This window comes from Spea bombifrons, chromosome 4 (assembly GCF_027358695.1).
Source record: "Spea bombifrons isolate aSpeBom1 chromosome 4, aSpeBom1.2.pri, whole genome shotgun sequence".
Taxonomy (NCBI): domain Eukaryota; kingdom Metazoa; phylum Chordata; class Amphibia; order Anura; family Pelobatidae; genus Spea; species Spea bombifrons.
In genome coordinates, this window is record NC_071090.1 from 35021577 (window position 1) to 35044448 (window position 22872).

Below are 22872 nucleotides of genomic sequence, written 5' to 3' on the forward strand. Positions count from 1 at the left end.
CCAAGGGACTATTGATCCGTTTTTGCTATTCTAATTTCCATCATTTATCACCCCGACTCTGTTTTATGTTCGAGCACCTACCTCGGGATATCATACAATGGACGACGAGAGTGATAGAGAACGGGAGACAGACGACATCTGGCTAGGAAAGTTTGCATACGTCAGACGCACATATGTCAGAACACCAACGTAGGAAGAAAAAATGGCGCCTCACACATAAAAGACTTACGGACAACCAAAAAAGATATTCCTGAGGAAGCCACATTGGCGAAACGTGTCCAGGAACTATTTAACAACCTCTTTTATATAAGGACTGTTTTTTATGCATGGACTTTTCATTTATTTAGCGACTTTTTATGCATAACTTTAATTATTTATTTGTTTAAAGTATTTATTTACGATTATGTACATTGAGTCTTACTTAGGTATTGGGCTTGGACCCAGAATAAATTATTTTATCTATTAACTCCTTGGTAGAATAATATTTTAGTGATAGGGCTGTCCACCTTTTCCACATACCAACATTTCCCGGGCATCGGGTTACTATGAAGATTATCCAGGAATTCAGAAAGTCCAGACGAGATGGGAAATAATAGTCACCAGACAGGAACCAGAAACTGCGGGCATTATATATCCGACTAACTGTAAGTGCATCCCAACCCCGACGATTTCAGTTTAAAGACGGTAATACCATATGGTGCTTTTCCTTGTTTGTGTCTTCTTGCATACAAGCCATATATGGATTCCGAGGATTTGTTTGAAAGGACCTGTAACATCATACATACATTGTGAGTGCATAGAGTGGAGTTCACCCATCACAAAAAAAAATTGTTTTAACTTCTACACTATTCAGTTCTCTTTTTGTTTTTTTCATATCATTTAACACCGGGTTATACGAGCGCCCCTAAGTGGATTGTGTTTGTTCAGCAACGAGAAGGTTTAATAACAGAAGTCAACAGGATGTTCAATTAATGCACTGCAAACAGAAGGTGGAGATTGTTTCATATGTGTGTTGTACATAGTATAAATATAGGTATTAAAATGTTGAATAGGAGTTTGATGTAATTTCCACTGTGTAAGTTACATTGAACACGAACAAAGGTTAGCAATGGGGTCTACAAAGGCCTTAACATTTTTCTCTGTTACATTAATCTGCTACTTTTTTGGTAAGTAATGGGCAATACAATCCCAAATCTTGAATATTATTACTAATATTATGCATTGATTTATATTGCACAATCATATTCCATGGTGCTGTAAATAGGAAGATTAGTTATGGAAAAATGTGTGCTCAGATATCTATTCTCAATAAGTAATATGATTTATGTGTTAACTAAATACTTTCTACGTGATTTATCAGATAACAGACAGTTTTATGATGATAAAGAGTTTTAAATATAAACTACCTAGTTATTTGAAAGGGCAATATTTTAACAGTGACAATTCTAGTATGAACAACATTTCATACTAGATTTTTATTCATTTGGTTTATGTTAACATATGTTTCAAGTTTGTCATTATTACATTATTATAATTTTTTTATTGACTTATATGGTGATATTATATTTCGCAGGGCTGATAAAACAAGTAATCAAACAAGTAATATATCCTTCCAAGATAAATTACTACTATAACAAGTGTTAGGAGAATTAAGCTTTAATAGTTTAATTACAATCTGGCTGAACTGACTGTTTGTGAATCATATGTTTTTTTTTTGTTTTTTTTTAGTAGTCATCACATGTTTTCCTCACCATGGTAAAAAAAACAGACAGGTTAGTTTCACAACTAATAACTTAATTAACTATAATTATTTTTAAATATTGAGTAAACTTTGTGTATTTTACTAGTTAGATGATGTATTCAGTATATTACCTAGTATAATAATTATTTTAGCTTTTAATGTGGTTTGAATGTTTTGTTATATTAAGCATTGGGTTCTATTGCTATATTCCAATACTAACTCATTTGCCAGCAGAACCTAATATGGCCCATATAGTTAGAGTGCTAAGTGGACTCATTAATATACCTATATCTTTCCACAGAAACACAGATAGACTTTTGTAAAAATCTGTTGGTTATATAAGGATCAGTTACTTGACCAATACTAAAAACTTGTGATATATTAATTTCTAGCACCAAAAATAACTCATATTTGTTATATAGATGTTCCATAAAATGCACCATTGTTTTTTTTAGAAAAGTAATTCTTTAGAAGATTATAGTGAGCAGCATGTAAGTAACTATTACTCTGTATATTATTTTAATTAACTATAGATTATTATTATTTTTTGACAAATAATAATAATAACTCTAACTAGATGTTTACATATTACAGTATAATTATAAGTAAGAAAAATCAGTATACTCATATTGGCACCAGAGGAGTAAAAGTGTACAGTCAGAGATGATACCTTTAATAGTCCAATCTAGAAAAAAAAATATATAGAGTCACATACAGTTTTGGGACATTCAAGGTTTCTTCCTTAGCTAAAATGAGAGGAAGAGGCATCTGAGGTCCAGAAAGCTATGAATTTTTCTATGTTACATAGTAACAGAGTATCCTAGTAATTTAGGTTGAAAAAAGACCTAAGGCCGTCAAGTTCACTCTTCTACCTATCATTTTAACCCAAAAAGAAGGCAAAACATAAGCAAGGGATTCCTTCTTAAGTCCAATAGGCAGATTTCTCCTTGGATCAACAAACTCTAAAATATTGATTCTATCATGTATAGCCATGTATGTATTCTCCTTTTTGCCAAAAATATCAAGATCCTTTTTAAAAGCATTTATTGTATTTGATAGCATCTTTCTTGGTAATGAATTCTATAACTGTTGGCCCATACACTCAACTGTAGGAGAGTCAAGTTATTGAAAGCTGATAAATATATATGTATGTACCTGGAGTAACTGGATATCATTCTCTAAAATATGTTTTCTCTTTTAATAGGGAAGTAAACAAAATAGGATCCATCATTTTAATAAAAGACGCCACAGAGTAAGTACATAACAGTATAGCAATATATGTGTATTCTTTAAATGTTACGTAACTTGGACATGATGGAGCAGACTAGACAGGATGGATTTTTGTCAAATTCTATGTTTTTGTTTCATTACATGCATGTAGAATAATTGGGGTTGCATTTTGATCAAACTAATGATGTGACTAAACCATTATTTGCAAAATCTGTGGTAAACAAAATATAACAATAACAATTAAAACCATTGAAAACTCTGCCATGAAACCATTTTTTCACAAATTTTGGCTTTATTTTTCGTGAAGAAATCATGACATGATGTAATATGTCATGTGTTGTTGTTCATCTGAGGTTGTATTTAACGATTTCTAGACCTGCTAAGGAACAAATGGTTATTATTATATTATATGTAGAACCACAGAATTCCAAGAGTGTGTAACTTCCTTTTTACACTACTGTAAATTGGAAAGTTGTTTATTTTGTAATGGGCTCTGCCATCTTGTGAGAGGCAAAATCTTTTACAATTGCATTTGTGACTGCTCTAGGAAGGGGTCACAGTGTATCCTGGGGTGGGTTTTCGTTGGATAGGCCTCATTAACCCATACCAGGGAGACTTAGGGGTAGGGGGCATAGTTTTGCTATATCATTTAACTCCCCCCATCCCACAGGGCAAGTATAGCAGGAGGAGTAAAGGCTTGGGATGCAAAGGGTACTGTATTTAGTTTGAATCCTCCATCCTTGGGTAGGGGTTGAGGGAACATGATGCCCCATCGAGTGGCATTACTTACATTTTAAACCCCATCCCCATTAGCAAATGATGGAGGAGAGGGATATTAATAGCATATTTCTCACAGGTTTATTTAATTACCTCCCACCTTGCATGAAGTGAGGGACAATCACCATCAGTGTGTATGTGTGTATATGTATACAGTAGCGCTGGACATAGTGTGTGTACTGTAGTGTCACAATGTATGTGTGTATGTGTGTAAATGTTAAGTGCAAGTCAGGGTATCTACTGTATTGTAGTGCCGGGTTTAGTGTGCTTAGAGTTAGAGTGTGTATTTTTAAATATGTGTAGTGTGTTTGTGAGCATATGTTGTTGGATAGTGTGTCTATGTGTATAAGAATATAGTATTAGCATGTATGGTGTTTTGTATGTTACAGTATGGCATTAGCATCAGTGTTCATGTCACCATTTAGTATTAGAGTGTACATGAGCTTAGAATGTTAGCATGTATGTTACGGTAAGGATTTAATGTTTGTGACCATAAGATGTTAGTTTGTGTCTGTTTCCGTATAGTGATATAATGTGTATGGCAAGGCTCAACAAACCCTGGATGCAAGGTCACCATCGTCCAGGGGGTAATATATGAAAATAAAACATGATTGGGGAAGAAAAATAATTTTGGGGGGCTGACTCCTAGATCCTAACCTAATTTGCTGATTCCTGTTATAGGTATTTGTTTAATCAAAGTCCCACAATATGAATTTATGGGACCCACATGCAGACAATTCTTAAGTGTTTTTATTTATCACTTACAAATAAGACAATAAATTGTTTTTATAATATTCTTTAGCAACAAAAGTCCAAGGAAGAATATTATCTGGCACCCCCTACTTCTAATGACCAGACAAGTGGTGGGGATGTACCGGAAAAACCAACACATGCCGCATATAATGAACAAGCCCCTGCTACTTATAGTGAGCAACCAGGTGGTGAGGTTGAACCTGAAGAGCCAGAACCAACCACAAATAATGAACAACCCAACTCGCATACTGACCAAACAGATGGAGGACATGGAACTGAGGAACCAGCACAATCCATACATGATGAACCGGCACCCTCTACTTCTAATGACCAGACAAGTGGTGGGGATGTACCGGAAGAACCAACACATGCCGCATATAATGAACAAGCCCCTGCTACTTATTATGACCAACCAGGTGGTGAGGTTGAACCTGAAGAGCCAGAACCAACCACAAATAATGAACAACCCAACTCGCATACTGACCAAACAGATGGAGGACATGGAACTGAGGAACCAGCACAATCCATACATGATGAACCGGCACCCCCTACTTCTAATGACCAGACAAGTGGTGGGGATGTACCGGAAGAACCAACACATGCCGCATATAATGAACAAGCCCCTGCTACTTATTATGACCAACCAGGTGGTGAGGTTGAACCTGAAGAGCCAGAACCAACCACAAATAATGAACAACCCAACTCGCCTACTGACCAAACAGATGGAGGACATGGAACCGAGGAACCAGCACAATCCATACATGATGAACCGGCACCCCCTACTTCTAATGACCAGACAAGTGGTGGGGATGTACCGGAAGAACCAACACATGCCGCATATAATGAACAAGCCCCTGCTACTTATTATGACCAACCAGGTGGTGAGGTTGAACCTGAAGAGCCAGAACCAACCACAAATAATGAACAACCCAACTCGCATACTGACCAAACAGATGGAGGACATGGAACTGAGGAACCAGCACAATCCATACATGATGAACCGGCACCCCCTACTTCTAATGACCAGACAAGTGGTGGGGATGTACCGGAAGAACCAACACATGCCGCATATAATGAACAAGCCCCTGCTACTTATTATGAGCAACCAGGTGGTGAGGTTGAACCTGAAGAGCCAGAACCAACCACAAATAATGAACAACCCAACTCGCATACTGACCAAACAGATGGAGGACATGGAACTGAGGAACCAGCACAATCCATACATGATGAACCGGCACCCCCTACTTCTAATGACCAGACAAGTGGTGGGGATGTACCGGAAGAACCAACACATGCCGCATATAATGAACAAGCCCCTGCTACTTATAGTGAGCAACCAGGTGGTGAGGTTGAACCTGAAGAGCCAGAACCAACCACAAATAATGAACAACCCAACTCGCATACCGACCAAACAGATGAAGGACATGGACCTCAGGAACCAGCACAATCCATATATGATGAGCCGGCACCCCCTACTTCTAATGACCAGAGAAGTGGTGGGGATGTACTTGAAGAACCAACACATGCCGCATATAATGAACAAGCCCCTGCTACTTATTATGACCAACCAGGTGGTGAGGTTGAACCTGAAGAGCCAGAACCAACCACAAATAATGAACAACCCAACTCGCATACTGACCAAACAGATGGAGAACATGGAACTGAGGAACCAGCACAATCCATACATGTTGAACCGGCACCCCCTACTTCTAATGATCAGACAAGTGGTGGGGATGTACCTGAAGAACCAACACATGCCGCATATAATGAACAAGCCCCTGCTACTTATTATGACCAACCAGGTGGTGAGGTTGAACCTGAAGAGCCAGAACCAACCACAAATAATGAACAACCCAACTCGCATACTGACCAAACAGATGGAGAACATGGAACTGAGGAACCAGCACAATCCATACATGTTGAACCGGCACCCCCTACTTCTAATGACCAGACAAGTGGTGGGGATGTACCGGAAGAACCAACACATGCCGCATATAATGAACAAGCCCCTGCTACTTATTATGACCAACCAGGTGGTGAGGTTGAACCTGAAGAGCCAGAACCAACCACAAATAATGAACAACCCAACTCGCATACTGACCAAACAGATGGAGGACATGGAACTGAGGAACCAGCACAATCCATACATGATGAACCGGCACCCTCTACTTCTAATGACCAGACAAGTGGTGGGGATGTACCGGAAGAACCAACACATGCCGCATATAATGAACAAGCCCCTGCTACTTATTATGACCAACCAGGTGGTGAGGTTAAACCTGAAGAGCCAGAACCAACCACAAATAATGAACAACCCAACTCGCATACTGACCAAACAGATGGAGGACATGGAACTGAGGAACCAGCACAATCCATACATGATGAACCGGCACCCCCTACTTCTAATGACCAGACAAGTGGTGGGGATGTACCGGAAGAACCAACACATGCCGCATATAATGAACAAGCCCCTGCTACTTATTATGACCAACCAGGTGGTGAGGTTGAACCTGAAGAGCCAGAACCAACCACAAATAATGAACAACCCAACTCGCCTACTGACCAAACAGATGGAGGACATGGAACCGAGGAACCAGCACAATCCATACATGATGAACCGGCACCCCCTACTTCTAATGACCAGACAAGTGGTGGGGATGTACCGGAAGAACCAACACATGCCGCATATAATGAACAAGCCCCTGCTACTTATTATGACCAACCAGGTGGTGAGGTTGAACCTGAAGAGCCAGAACCAACCACAAATAATGAACAACCCAACTCGCATACTGACCAAACAGATGGAGGACATGGAACTGAGGAACCAGCACAATCCATACATGATGAACCGGCACCCCCTACTTCTAATGACCAGACAAGTGGTGGGGATGTACCGGAAGAACCAACACATGCCGCATATAATGAACAAGCCCCTGCTACTTATTATGAGCAACCAGGTGGTGAGGTTGAACCTGAAGAGCCAGAACCAACCACAAATAATGAACAACCCAACTCGCATACTGACCAAACAGATGGAGGACATGGAACTGAGGAACCAGCACAATCCATACATGATGAACCGGCACCCCCTACTTCTAATGACCAGACAAGTGGTGGGGATGTACCGGAAGAACCAACACATGCCGCATATAATGAACAAGCCCCTGCTACTTATAGTGAGCAACCAGGTGGTGAGGTTGAACCTGAAGAGCCAGAACCAACCACAAATAATGAACAACCCAACTCGCATACTGACCAAACAGATGAAGGACATGGACCTCAGGAACCAGCACAATCCATATATGATGAGCCGGCACCCCCTACTTCTAATGACCAGACAAGTGGTGGGGATGTACTTGAAGAACCAACACATGCCGCATATAATGAACAAGCCCCTGCTACTTATTATGACCAACCAGGTGGTGAGGTTGAACCTGAAGAGCCAGAACCAACCACAAATAATGAACAACCCAACTCGCATACTGACCGAACAGATGAAGGACATGGACCTCAGGAACCAGCACAATCCATATATGATGAGCCGGCACCCCCTACTTCTAATGATCAGACAAGTGGTGGGGATGTACCTGAAGAACCAACACATGCCGCATATAATGAACAAGCCCCTGCTACTTATTATGACCAACCAGGTGGTGAGGTTGAACCTGAAGAGCCAGAACCAACCACAAATAATGAACAACCCAACTCGCATACTGACCAAACCGATGGAGAACATGGAACTGAGGAACCAGCACAATCCATACATGTTGAACCGGCACCCCCTACTTCTAATGATCAGACAAGTGGTGGGGATGTACCTGAAGAACCAACACATGCCGCATATAATGAACAAGCCCCTGCTACTTATTATGACCAACCAGGTGGTGAGGTTGAACCTGAAGAGCCAGAACCAACCACAAATAATGAACAACCCAACTCGCATACTGACCAAACAGATGGAGAACATGGAACTGAGGAACCAGCACAATCCATACATGTTGAACCAGCACCCCCTACTTCTAATGACCAGACAAGTGGTGGGGATGTACCGGAAGAACCAACACATGCCGCATATAATGAACAAGCCCCTGCTACTTATTATGACCAACCAGGTGGTGAGGTTGAACCTGAAGAGCCAGAACCAACCACAAATAATGAACAACCCAACTCGCATACTGACCAAACAGATGGAGGACATGGAACTGAGGAACCAGCACAATCCATACATGATGAACCGGCACCCTCTACTTCTAATGACCAGACAAGTGGTGGGGATGTACCGGAAGAACCAACACATGCCGCATATAATGAACAAGCCCCTGCTACTTATTATGACCAACCAGGTGGTGAGGTTAAACCTGAAGAGCCAGAACCAACCACAAATAATGAACAACCCAACTCGCATACTGACCAAACAGATGGAGGACATGGAACTGAGGAACCAGCACAATCCATACATGATGAACCGGCACCCCCTACTTCTAATGACCAGACAAGTGGTGGGGATGTACCGGAAGAACCAACACATGCCGCATATAATGAACAATCCCCTGCTACTTATTATGACCAACCAGGTGGTGAGGTTGAACCTGAAGAGCCAGAACCAACCACAAATAATGAACAACCCAACTCGCATACTGACCAAACAGATGGAGGACATGGAACTGAGGAACCAGCACAATCCATATATGATGAACCGGCACCCCCTACTTCTAATGACCAGACAAGTGGTGGGGATGTACCGGAAGAACCAACACATGCCGCATATAATGAACAAGCCCCTGCTACTTATAGTGAGCAACCAGATGGTGAGGTTGAACCTGAAGAGCCAGAACCAACCACAAATAATGAACAACCCAACTCGCATACTGACCAAACAGATGAAGGACATGGACCTCAGGAACCAGCACAATCCATATATGATGAGCCGGCACCCCCTACTTCTAATGACCAGACAAGTGGTGGGGATGTACCTGAAGAACCAACACATGCCGCATATAATGAACAAGCCCCTGCTACTTATTATGACCAACCAGGTGGTGAGGTTGAATCTGAAGAGCCAGAACCAACCACAAATAATGAACAACCCAACTCGCATACTGACCAAACAGATGAAGGACATGGACCTCAGGAACCAGCACAATCCATATATGATGAGCCGGCACCCCCTACTTCTAATGATCAGACAAGTGGTGGGGATGTACCTGAAGAACCAACACATGCCGCATATAATGAACAAGCCCCTGCTACTTATTATGACCAACCAGGTGGTGAGGTTGAACCTGAAGAGCCAGAACCAACCACAAATAATGAACAACCCAACTCGCATACTGACCAAACAGATGGAGAACATGGAACTGAGGAACCAGCACAATCCATACATGTTGAACCGGCACCCCCTACTTCTAATGACCAGACAAGTGGTGGGGATGTACCGGAAGAACCAACACATGCCGCATATAATGAACAAGCCCCTGCTACTTATTATGACCAACCAGGTGGTGAGGTTGAACCTGAAGAGCCAGAACCAACCACAAATAATGAACAACCCAACTCGCATACTGACCAAACAGATGAAGGACATGGACCTCAGGAACCAGCACAATCCATATATGATGAGCCAGCACCCCCTACTTCTAATGACCAGACAAGTGGTGGGGATGTACCTGAAAAACCAACACATACCGCATATAATGAACAAGCCCCTGCTACTTATAATGAGAAACCAGGTGGTGAGGTTGAACCTGAAGAGCTAGAACCAACCACAGATAACGAGCAACCCAACAAATATACTGACCAAACAGGTGGAGGCCATGTACCTGAGGAACCAGCACAATCCACATATTACAATGACCAGACAAGTGGTGGTGATGTGTCTAAAGAACCAACTTCCACAGCATATAATGAACAAATAGAAGAAGGGTATGAACATAAAGGATCTGGACCAATCATACTTGATGAACCAACACCTCCAAAATATAGTGCGGAGACAAGCATTTTAAATGAAGCTAACAAAACTGCACCTGTAGTGTATGGAGAACAAACAGGTGGGGGGTATGTACACAAAAAACCAAAACCAACCACATATAATGAATCAGAACCCCCTACTTATAATGACAAGGCTGAAAGCAGGGGTGAACCACCACATAGCACATTTAATGAATCCATACACCCTACTTATGACCATCAAGAAGGTGGTGGTGGTGAACCTGAGACAACAGCACCAACCAGTTATGATGAACCAGAAACTTCTAATTATAAATACCAGAATGGAGGTGGGAGTGAACCCAAAGAGCCAGCATCCACCATACACAATGAAAAAGCATCCCATTCTTACAGTGGGGAGCCAGAAGAGTCAGCACCTACTGCATATGAGGGACCAGCAAGCTCTATTTATAGTGACCAGAGCGATGATGGACATGAACCTAAAGAAGAGGGCACCTATGTTGGAGATGAATCAGAATATATTTATGAATATGAAGACTATGACTGTGATTCAAAAGTAAGATTTTTTCTTTACTTATTACAGATTTATTAGTTCTGCTTTTCTGATTTTCTAGATGAAGAAAAAAGCAGGTTTAGAAATGTATTCATTAAAATGTAAACCTAACAATCAGCACATGCACAAAAAAACAAACAAATACCCTTTCATTTATAGATGAATGTGCCAATTTTGCAATGCAACACAGAATAGTGTAGTCTATTTGGTGCAAATGTACAGGGGCATACCTAGGGTATTTGGCACCTAGGGCGGATCCTGTATGTGGCACCCCCCCCCACACACACACACACACTTTAAAACTGCATAGCATCTATTGTTATATTCTGGTGCAAACACTGACGTTGGTACAGCATAACTGTTATCATTATATACTGAGGTAGACATTGACGGTGGTACAGCATAACACCTATCACTATATACTGAGGCAAACATTGAAGGGGGTACAGCATAACTCCTATCACTATATACTGAGGCAGACATTGACAGGGGTAGAGCATAACACCTATCACTATATACTGAGGCAGACATTGATGGGGGTAAAGCATAACACCTATCACTAAATACTGAGGCAGACAATTACTGTGGTACAGCATAACACCTATCACTATATACTGAGGCAAACATTGACAGTGGTACAGCGTAATCCCTCTCACTATACATTAAGTCAGACATTGACAATAATGCAGCATAACCCCTATCTCTAAATACTAAGCCAAACATTGATGTGGTGTAGGCCTACCACTTCAGTGTCTGTATATAGTAGCTTAGTATATAGTAGGGATGCACCAAAATGAAAATTCTGGACCGAAACTGAAAATTCAGCATTCACTTGGCCAAAACCGAAAATGACCCCCCACCTTTAAAAAATAAAATAAAATCCCACACTTTTATTAAAAGTAAGTGTCACACCAAAATTGGACAACAAATATTCAATATATATATATATATATATATATATATACTTGTTAACAGCAATTACAATCCTATCATGCCCAGGTAGAGCCCTGCACGGGACTGTTTTTTTTATCCCACTCCCGCTGTATTTCTGACCATTACCGCCCACTCCCGCAACATGTGTGTTCCGCTCCCGCAACATATATGTCCTATTCCGCCCGCTCCTGCAACATATGTGTCCAATCCCGCCCACCTCCTTACCTGAACTGCAGATTTTCCACGCACTCCCGCAAGGCTGCCTTCATGTTGCTAGCACACAGCGTCTCTTCTCTTGTTCCGCCCAGGAACCCAGCTAAAAGCAATCACACTCCTATCATGCCCAGGCAACCAGTACACGCTAGAACCTGGGCATGATAGAAGTGAGATTACAGCCTCCCTATGCCATGCTACCCCCCCATTTACACATCCATGCTATCACACACTCATTCACAAACATTCATTCACTCATTCATATACTCATATTCATGTAATGTCTGGCATAGTATATAATGATGGGAGTTATGATGTACTTTAGAGCATAACTCCCATAATTATATAGTGAACATGACAATGGTACAGGTACAGCATAACACCCATCACTCTCACACATTTACTAATTCACATTTACTAATCCACATTTATTAATCCACTCTCACTGAATGTTTTCCTACCTTTCCTCTTTAACTGTCACTTTTTCCGCTACAGCTCCTTTTCCTCCTCCTCTTTATTCTTCCTCTTGGCTCTTCTGTCTCCTTCCGGTGCAGTGAGCCCGGAAGGTGGTGGGCACGGCTTCAAGGTTGTGTGCCGGGATATGACATCAGATATGACATCAGTTGCCGCGCGCATTGCAAGGGAGCAGGATCGGAGGTCTGCATAAACAGACCTCCCGCTCCCTTGATTGACTTGATCTCCCCCACTGTGCCTGCTCCTCTAGTGGCGGACATTACTGTCCATCTCTGGAGGGGTGCTGGCGTGGTGGCACCCCCCTGATGAGCGGCACCCAGGGCGGACCGCCCACCCCCCGCTAGGTACACTACTGATCTTTTATTAGTGATTATTACATTTAATTACATTTAATTATATACATGTGACATGTATATAATTAAATGTAATAATCACTAATAAAAACAATAATAATGCAACTATTAAGTAATACATTCATGCTTAGGTTTAATTTATTTTAAAATGTGCCAGCGTTTTTTGGGTTTGGGCTTAAAGTAAGGTCCGATCAGAATGCACAAAGAGGACAGAGGAATATGGAGAAGAACGATAAGAAGGAAATCGAAAGAGAGGGAAAGAGTGTAGAGAGAGAAAATAGAGAAAAGAAGAAGGCGTCAAAGAAATGGAGGAGAGAAAAAGCAAGAAAAGGGTAAGAGAAAGCGTGGATAAAAGAAAGAAAGAGCAATAGATAGGGAATAGAGAATAGACAGAGGGATATATAGGGGAGAGAGGAAGAGAGAGAGAAAGAGAGAGAGAGAGAGAAAATAAATACATAAGAGAAAGAGATGGAAAGATAGAAAAAAAGAGCGGACGAGACATGTAAGAAAGAGGAAAGAGTGGAGATAGAGGCAGAGAGAAGAAAAAAGTGTACATCATTTTAATGGCAGACATTTATGTCAAAAATAAAACAATAATATGTACAGTTGTATGCATTTATTGTATCCCCTCACATCCCATAATCAATAGAAAATAAAATAAATCTAAGTAAGTAAATTTCCATTAATGTTCTCCACACTTGGTAGATCTGTAGCTGTTGCATGATTAGTTCAATAATAATATTAAAAGTGTTATGCTTATTTCTATTATATTATCATTGTTAATATGCAAATGCAAATATTAAATCATTTTGAAACTATGTTTTACAGGAGTCTCATGAAGATAATTTAAAACAGGTAAATGTCTTTTAAACCACGTTTGCTGCAGCTGGGTCTTATTTAAATATCAGTCACATTTTTGAACAAGAGAGTCCCATTATCTGCACCTTAAGTGTTAAGCAGTGAGTGCATCATTTGAGGGCTGTCTTTCCAAAACCAGGTTGTCAAATTTTCAGCTTTTATACAGGATTACACAAGATTAGGTTACGCACTTGTAAGCAGCACATATGGATTTACATATGTGTTTTATATGAAAATGTTGTTTTTTTGTTAACCCATGTTTTCTTAAATAAATAAATAAAAAATTCCAATTACATGTTCCCACTGTTGGTTCGTCCCAAACTAGCCCTACTTGTACCGGCTAGCCAGGATTAGCCCAGAGTAAGTGGCGCTTGAGTGCAGTATGTCCTTGGCACCCCCTGTAACTAAAACCCATGCATAAACTAACAAGCAAACTCGTTCAAATACCCACTCACTCTAACACGATGCACACACACTGTCTCCTTCCATACTTGCACCACAAACCCTAGGCTCATACTCTAGGACCATAAGCTGACAGACATTCATACTAACACTGTAAACATACACTCTAACACCATACCCTGACACACACAAAATTTGCTGTATGCTAACAGCAAAACAGCCTACCAGCAGAAGTGGCAGAGGCTAACACTATGAATTCAGCAGACATACAAATTTGCTCTTCTAATTAATGTTTTGCTTAATATGTACTACAATATATTAACTATGTATTTATAAAATACACTACTCTATATCCTATGTAGGTTAAAGACTAGTCAACTATTTCAACCTAATTAAGCGGTAAGTATTTTATTTACAAAATACATTAGAATAACTGTACAATATTCTTTTCTTCATCTTTTTTATGAGCATATTTTTAAACCAAGATGTTTTTTTAATTGAAGCAATATGTAATACTGAATGCATTTTGATGCACAAACTAGCTGAGAGGTCCCTTTAACTTTTGTGGTGTGCCCCCTGCAAATGCATGGGAAGATTCTTCTGAATCCCTGGAAATGCATTTGCCCATACAAGAGATGTGTTCCATTGTACTTACCAACATGGAGCTCTGGAGCTGGCTCAGCAAAGGCTCAGAAGAGGGGCTAATGAGACCCTTGCATGTATGCATGTAAAGCGTCAAGCAGCCAATCAGTGGTGCGAAAAGTGGGCACCTAAATGGGGTGGGAAGTTGCAGCTTTGGAGTTGCAGTTTCTCTATTAGGAACAAACGTTTATTATTTTTTAGGCTTCAAAAATGCATATGCAAGTACTTATAAAGTACTTTCACATGCACTCGTTGTTCAGGGGCTCTCTGTGACACAGACACACCTCTTTAATTGCAACAAATACAGCAAAATAGTGAAAAGCATGGCAATGGGGTTAAATGGGCCAGGACAATTTTGACTGGGAAAAGAAATAATAGGGCTAAATTTAAACGGAAATGAGTAAACAGTGACTTCAAAGTGATAGTTTGGTACAGTAGGATGGGAATAGAAGAGAAGAAGATAATGGGCAAAAAGGACAGAAATTTGGTTTTAAAAGAATATTGTAGAGGATAACAAAGAGGAGAACAAGTTACAAAGACAGTAAAATGCTAAATAATTAAGGGGAGATAAGAGAAAGTGATGAGTGGAAAAAGAACAAAATTTGTATTTGGCAGGAGAGGGAAAGACACCATGTTAATTTTTTGCCCACTAACAAAATAAGGGCATGCCTGTACATACACCTATACATATAGCATATGTTATTTCACTTAGTGACTAAGCCATTATAATAACCTTTATCAAGGTTTTGTTTGCTCAGCTGTTGTGATCATCTGGCAATAACTTGCAATGAGCTAACACCTGTAAAATGGGTTAAAGGAAAAACTAGTAAAATACACATTTCTGTTCAACACTTTGAATGGGTTTTATACCATCCATACGAATACAGATATCAGCAGGGTCACAGTGTCAGAGACAATCTTACCTTGCACATTCATGAATTTTTATATATAATCATATTCACATTGTGTCATTTTCATGACAGAGACATGTGTAAGCTTCGGCATCTAACAACAAGGATGTATTGTACACCTTTACTTTTTTTATTTTATCCTAAACCTAGAAGCATATAATTTGTAGGCAGATAAAAACCATTTGGACCATCTAGCCTACTCATTAAAAGTTTTCAATTTGTTTTCAAGATGCAATTGCTGTGGGAAAGCATCCATATGTTGTTGTGAAGGCCCCTGTTGCTAAACTTCTCACCTTTTAGGTAGTGTTTCAGATAACATTTGTAATGATGACCTACATGATTATTCATGCCCATTAAGTCATCAGTCCTTGTTTTCAATTCATTGATTGTTGTTTATGGGTTAAGGTAACCTGAGTGAGAAGATAAGAGGTAACTTTAGAACTGGAAATGAAACATAGAAACAAAGAATTTAACAGAGATAAAAACCAATTCACCCTACCCTGTCTATTAGTTGTTTTTTCTGCTTTAAAGACTCAAGCTTTAATCAGTCCTTGGTCTCATCTTAGATTCAGGATGACCATATGTTCCACTTATCTACCAACTTCCAAAATATATTAGGGATGTAAATTGATTGTACCACCTGTTGACAAATATATCAGCTTTCCTTGTGTCAAATGGTTATGTACTATTAAACTATATATTTCTAAAACAGTTATTATATTAGTACTAGACTATAAAAACATATAGTACAAGCCATATATAGTTTTGATTTATTATTTTTTTTATGCAAATAGCTGTTAAAGCAATAGTTCCAACTTCCAACCATAAAGTGGAAATAGTTCTACAATATATTTTTAATATAATACTGCTCCTAGATGGTTACATGTTTCATGTACAATCAAAATGATGGTATGTACACTGTAACTGATATAATATTTATGCTTTTAACAAAGTGTTATTATTTTTAGGCAGCAAGATGATGTTTGACAGAACTATGAAGTTTGGACAATCTGCTCTTCAGTTCTTTACATTTGCAGATCTTTAACTGTCTCTATTTTTAATCAAATTTCACTTTCTTTAGTCTAAGCCTAATCATACTTAAAAGCATTTCTCTAATAAAGTATAAAGTAATTGCAATATATGCTGACTGTGTTCATGTTTAATCAGTTACCACTTTAAAAAATTGGCAGTGATAAACAAATGTGAAAAAGCCCCACCTAGCCCCACCTCTATGTTCCACAGGTAGGGCTGATAAGGTCCTCCCAAGCACCCATTTGGAGCTGGGAAGATGGACAATTATCATGCATGTAGATGGTATAACCTGTGGGTTTCATGTTACTTTTAAAAGGTCCAGCTAGCAATGCCATCCACAAAATAAACCTAAAGATTGAGGAATGAAAATCTGACACGAAAAACTAAAGATAATGAATACAGTACCTGAAGTGGATTCTAAAATGACATTTGGGTCTACAAGAATGTGTATACATACTCCCATATTCCAGAGGTCCCAAGTGTTTGGAGGGTGCATTGTACCTCCATTAAGGTAAAAATGCCCAATTGACATGAATGGGTCCATAGACATAAGGTAAGGTGAGTAGGGTGTGAGAGGGGATATATGCCTCCTATACCCCCTAGGGCTTATTGTATTATCCCTCCATTCCATCAAGCACTGGATGATGGTATGGAAGTGTTATAATCAGCACCCATTGACAGATATCCTGGGGCTACCATTTGGCATTTACCTATCTATGTATCCGATGCGCTGGCGTAATGGTGGACTCTTCAGCCCCATGCAGACACATATAGGTGTGATGGTCAGGCCGCCACATAACTTTGGTCATATAGAGTAACTTATTGAGCTGATAGCACTCCCAAAATAAGTATGGAAACTTAGTCAACTGGTGTAATCAACATAGTTTTGTATCTTTCCTCTTGTCTCCTTGGTGGTTTTGCTGTTATTACATCACATGTTGTGGTCATACAGTGGTTCCTGGCTTACATGAAATTTGGCTGAGAACACTGGTTGTTGTGCATGTCGTCAGGAGTTACTGGATCTTCTGGATTTCCTGACTACTACTAGTCAGGAGCACTGAGTTAAATCCATGGGTCTATTTAGATCAGCTGTCTTTTTTACAACATTCTTTCACAAACCTTTGTTTACCTGCTGTTTTTTTATACCAATTGCTTTCTCACCATGGGAACATCTTACTCAATCTTCCTATACCTTTAAAGCTTCACTAAGGTTGTAATCTGATGCCACTGTCAACATATAGACATAGAAACATATCCACAAATACATATAAGTAAATGCATAATCTTACTAAACTACATCCCCCAATCAGGCACCCCACCACATTCAAAATTACCCATTTTGGTCATTTAAATGTTGGGACGGTTTCTACCAAGAAAGAAGGACCTACATAAAACAGCAACTTCTACTTCTTCCAGCCTGCATGTGTGATAATCCATGGAAATATTTGCAAATGTGTTGTGGTGGTAAACAAATAAATACATTCTCAAATGGATCTACTTACTAAACTGCATGCACATGTGTGTTCACTAAAGCCAGCTCACGTGTGAACTTGCAAGTCCCCCATTGCAGGTGGAAGGAAGGGTAGAAAGAAATGGGGGATGCCTAGGATCGGGGGGGGGACAAACATTCCCCAAACTCTGTATGCAAGATTTTGCGCTCATTAACACCACCTCTGCTGCAGGAGTCCTAACCTCCCGGTTCTATAGTGAAATGTTTTTCAAGATCCTCCACAGAGCCTATGTTACCTCTAAAATAACACACAAGATAGGGCTGGAATCCCACTCCAATTGCCCTAAGTGCCAAATATCTAATGCCGACTTACTACATTGTTAATGGTCCTATAGATTAATAGAACAGCTTTGGCATAAGGTTGAATGTTATATCATACTCTATATATGAGTGTTTGAGTTTTAAATTACCTTCTCTTGAGACTTTTTGGTATCTCATCCCAGGACACTAGTGGTGGCTTGAGGGCGAGAGATCGAACCCTACTATTAAGACAATATTGGCTTAATGGATCCATCCTCAAACTCGGGCCCTAGATATTATGTTAGTGTGTCTTAAATTTCTTTTCCATATGGACTGGATAGAGGCCTCCCTACGAAAAGAACATGGAGCCAAGATGTTATTTAACAAATGGCCACCTTACAACACCTTTTCACTCCAGTCTATAACCCATGGGTCAGATATAAGGATGCACGTACAACTTGCCTACTTCAGACAATCTAGGGTATTTCTGGTCTGTTCATTGGGGCTTTTGTGAAATATGTTTTCTTTTTAGTGCTAATTCTGAACAATTGACAAGCTGTTAAACTGTTTTATGGTTTTTTGCCGTGTAACCCGCTGTCCACCTTTCTTACTGTATTGGTTTGATTGGCAATTATGGCAGTTCTGTACTCCACTGTGTACTATGTCTGCTAATTTCTCATTCCACTTGAAAAGATAAAACAATATTTTTTATTTTAAAAAAGCAAGCTAGGGGAGTATAGTCCCTAAATATACCTTCCTCCCCCCGCATCCCTTGCTAAGAGTAAAAATGTATAGAAAATATCCTGAGGGCAGGAACCCTTCCCATCACACTTGAATTGGGATTGGGAGTCAAAATGGATGAAAAAATCATATGGCCATGTCGATGAGAGGGGTTAAACATGGCAGCTGCCTTAGTTTGAACAAAAACCTTGAAAAATTTCCCACAGAACAAACACTACTATATTTTCCTTTATTTTAGAATGTGGGCATTCAGCTCTAATTGGCATTTCACAATGTACAGTAAAGTTGGTGGGTTGTAACAGAAATTCAAATGGAAGCTCCTGCTTAAGCCAAGTAGAACTCAACAAAAGAATATAATTTTCTTCCCACAAGAGTATGCTTGAATATGTCATTATTTTTGGCACGGAAACTCATAACATCAGCTTGTAGATGTCACACGCTGATTTACGCACCATCTGCATGACATAACTGACCAACTATGGGAGGGAACACCATTTCCCACAAACGTTTTTATGGGGATGGAAAGTGGCATATTTTGTCATTTTTAGAATATAGGTGAATGTTCATTTTTACCCACCCTTAGTCTAAAGTGTAGTAAATGAAGGGCGCTATACACAATCTACTTATTTTTTTTTAAATAAAATAATATACAGTTACAACAATACCACCTGACTTTGTTCTGTGTCCTTTTGCTATGTTAGTGCGCCCTCCCTGTGACACCATTTTATAATAAAATAACACTTTAGTTCACACATTCAGAGATACTAATCAGTACAGCTCCCATAAATATGGATACAGTACTGTTCCTATATATACTGTATGTAAAGATACATATGGTCATGCAAGTCTGGCATTTCTACAATTCAAATAACTGCCTACTTCTTGCAAGCAAGTTAAAACGTTGGTTTCCAAATTATATTACTATGTGCTGTATACGTATCACAACACACATCCATATGAGGTCATCCAATTACATCAATTTAAGGAATATCTTGGAACCTTACAATACTGGACATTTTGTTCTACAACTCACATAAGACCTTGAGTATAAAAAGCACGCTATTTACCAAATGAAGTAAAGGTTCTAATCTATGTTTTCTTTTCACGTGTCTACCCATGACATCAGAGTTTCAGTGCTTTACTTTCATTGCTAAAGTCCCTTCCAGGTCTACTCCTACATTCGCATCACTTGTTTTTTATTAATGGGTAACTAGAGCACAGATATGCTGATTAGAGCATTGGACAAAGTGGACTATATACAAGCTGTTTAAGATGTTTTCTCAGATGCATATTGGTATTACAGGAAAAGTGAAGCTAAGTTAAAAACATGAAGTGTGTTGTGAGCATTGCATTGGTGGCAGTGGTACTTCTCACTGTATTTTCAGGTAAGTTATTCATTCATGTTTAACAGGATTTATTTGTCTTGCCCTCCATATATTTTTATATATGTGTAATTTTGTTGCAGTAACAAAATACTATTTTGATCCACTGAACTCAAGTTAGAAATACAGTTTTAGAAACTGTAAACTACAAGTAAGTAAGCTATATTAACTTTTTAACAATAAAGTCTGTGATTAGAAACTAAGAGTTAAAAAGTTACCATTTCCTAACTAATGCAATGGGCAGATGTATTCATAAATTCTGCTTAACCAAGTCGATCTTATAGCAATCTTTACATGCCATCATTTAAATACACTTCATCACTCCACCTGTAATAAAGCAGTTCTGAGAGTGTAGTAAGAAAAAACATTATCTGGGTCTAGAGTATTAAACATACTATTCTCATTTCTTTCTACTATAGAATATGGGAAAGCAGCCACTGAGCCTAAGGGTGCAAGAGAGGTAAAAAAAACATTCATTTTGTAAATGTTATAGGATTACCCTTGCTGTTATGTCTTATGCAAATATAAGGTATAATTTTATGATGTTTTATTTTGTTTATATATATATATATATATATATATATATATATATATATATATATGTGTGTGTGTGTGTGCGCTTCTTCGTGGAAAAATAAAACATTTGTCACCCTAATCTGAAAGGTCAACCATACTTTGCAATAAATCAGGTATTCCAGCCAATGTCATAAAGCAAAGGGGTCTCCTATGAAGTTACTTATGTTCTCAACTGTATAGTCAAATGGATTTTATTTTCTTCAATCTCTCATTAGATTTTATAAGAACCCTCTGGTGTTTAAGATTATGGAGCAGAAAATGCATACCTCAAATGACCTAGTGGTATTCAATCTGTTCGTAGCCAAGGGCAATCTGTTCTTGTGATTGGCCTTAATATTGTAGATTACTTGTACTACTTTCTACTCTGTAACATCCACATAAAATCTATCTTTCCTTGTCTCAGTATTCATCACTCATTTTTTTCCAGCCAATTTGTGATTCAACTATGCATCGCTGCACGAAAATTTATAATCCAGTCTGTGGCACTGATGGAGTTACTTATTCAAACGAATGCCTGCTCTGTGAGGAAAACCTGTAAGTAAATTATTTTCCTACGATCACTTTAGGTGTTATCATTATCAGGCCACTCTTGATTGGCTCGGATTGGCTGTAATTTGGGTCGGAGGGCACTGTAATTTGTTTCAGTTAAGACTTAGTGATCGCGCCAGTGGGATTTTTCTTGCTGTTGCTAGTCTGCCTGGAGTTTTGGCCAAATAGCAGCAGTGCCCCTGCCATTGCGATGACTATGAGGAAAATTTTTAAGTAAGACATTTTGTCCTCAAGCGCCTTTTTTTTTGGGGGGGGGGCTTATATATACATCCATTTGGACCAAGGGATTAAATGGAGGCAGTTGGGGGAAGGGACAATGAGACTGTGGGGTTCCTTTGTCCTCCAAATGTCCTGTTAATTAATGATGATTATGCTTTTATCATGAGAAAATCTGCACATGGCATCAATGATTTTTTTTTAACTTGAACTCTGAGCTGTTAATAAACAGCTAATATGCTCAGCTTACAGTTACATGTCATAAGCCTCTGTTCTGTTTTCAGGAAAAGGAACATTCATACTCGCGTTGTCAAAGATGGAAAATGCTGAAGAAAATTGTTTACATTTTTCCTGCTAAGACAAAAAAACCAATTGATCTTACTCGTAAGATGAATCAAATTTCCACCAAACAGAAGAAATAAAATGTGTAATTTTTATGGTGTAATTCATTTTTTTTAATCAAAATTAATATGCAGGTATGTACAAACATACTTACACAGATCTCCTAAGTTACTATATTGACCTACCAGGGCCATTTAAGGTTTTAGGAGGTGTAACATAAATAGTTACGCATGCACAGAGAGGGTTGGATTGGCCCAGCATATAGCACTGATATATACAAGTAAGAATTACTTAAAACTTGCAATTTAATTTCACTGTCTCATCTGTGGCATTATACATGTTGCAGCAAATCTATTATTATTAAAATCCCAGGAACCAAAAGTGTTAAAATCCCAAATAAATACCTAGGAATGGACAGAATATTAGACATTTCCGCTGAGTGCTGGCACCGGGAGTTGTATACACGATGTGCATAGATGTCCCCCTCCGGCCCCGCAA

At 39.2% G+C, this 22872-nt stretch overlaps 1 protein-coding gene and 1 long non-coding RNA gene across 2 annotated transcripts; both read left to right on the plus strand.

The window, feature by feature from the left end:
* The first annotated feature begins 10860 nt into the window (after positions 1-10860).
* LOC128490876 (uncharacterized) lies at positions 10861-16913 on the plus strand. Its single transcript, XR_008353983.1, has 4 exons — positions 10861-11003; positions 13802-13828; positions 14596-14632; positions 16755-16913. It is a non-coding gene; the product is annotated as an uncharacterized LOC128490876 (long non-coding RNA).
* Positions 16914-20539: 3626 nt separating this feature from the next.
* Positions 20540-22477, plus strand: LOC128490873 (serine protease inhibitor Kazal-type 1-like). Its single transcript, XM_053462984.1, has 4 exons — positions 20540-20694; positions 21111-21151; positions 21695-21801; positions 22317-22477. The coding sequence occupies exons 1-4, from the start codon at positions 20637-20639 to the stop codon at positions 22360-22362; spliced, it is 252 nt and encodes an 83-aa protein (XP_053318959.1). The 5' UTR covers positions 20540-20636; the 3' UTR covers positions 22363-22477.
* Positions 22478-22872: the final 395 nt, after the last annotated feature.

What these genes read in the sequence shown, in the direction of transcription:
- LOC128490873 (XM_053462984.1), top strand. Translation starts at nt 20,637, where the DNA reads ATGAAGTGTGTTGTGAGCATTGCATTGGTGGCAGTGGTACTTCTCACT. An exon ending in ACTTCTCACTGTATTTTCAG is followed by an intron (nt 20,695 to 21,110) that starts GTAAGTTATTCA and finishes TTTCTACTATAG; the next exon opens with AATATGGGAAAGCAGCCACT. An exon ending in CTGCTCTGTGAGGAAAACCT is followed by an intron (nt 21,802 to 22,316) that starts GTAAGTAAATTA and finishes TTCTGTTTTCAG; the next exon opens with GAAAAGGAACATTCATACTC.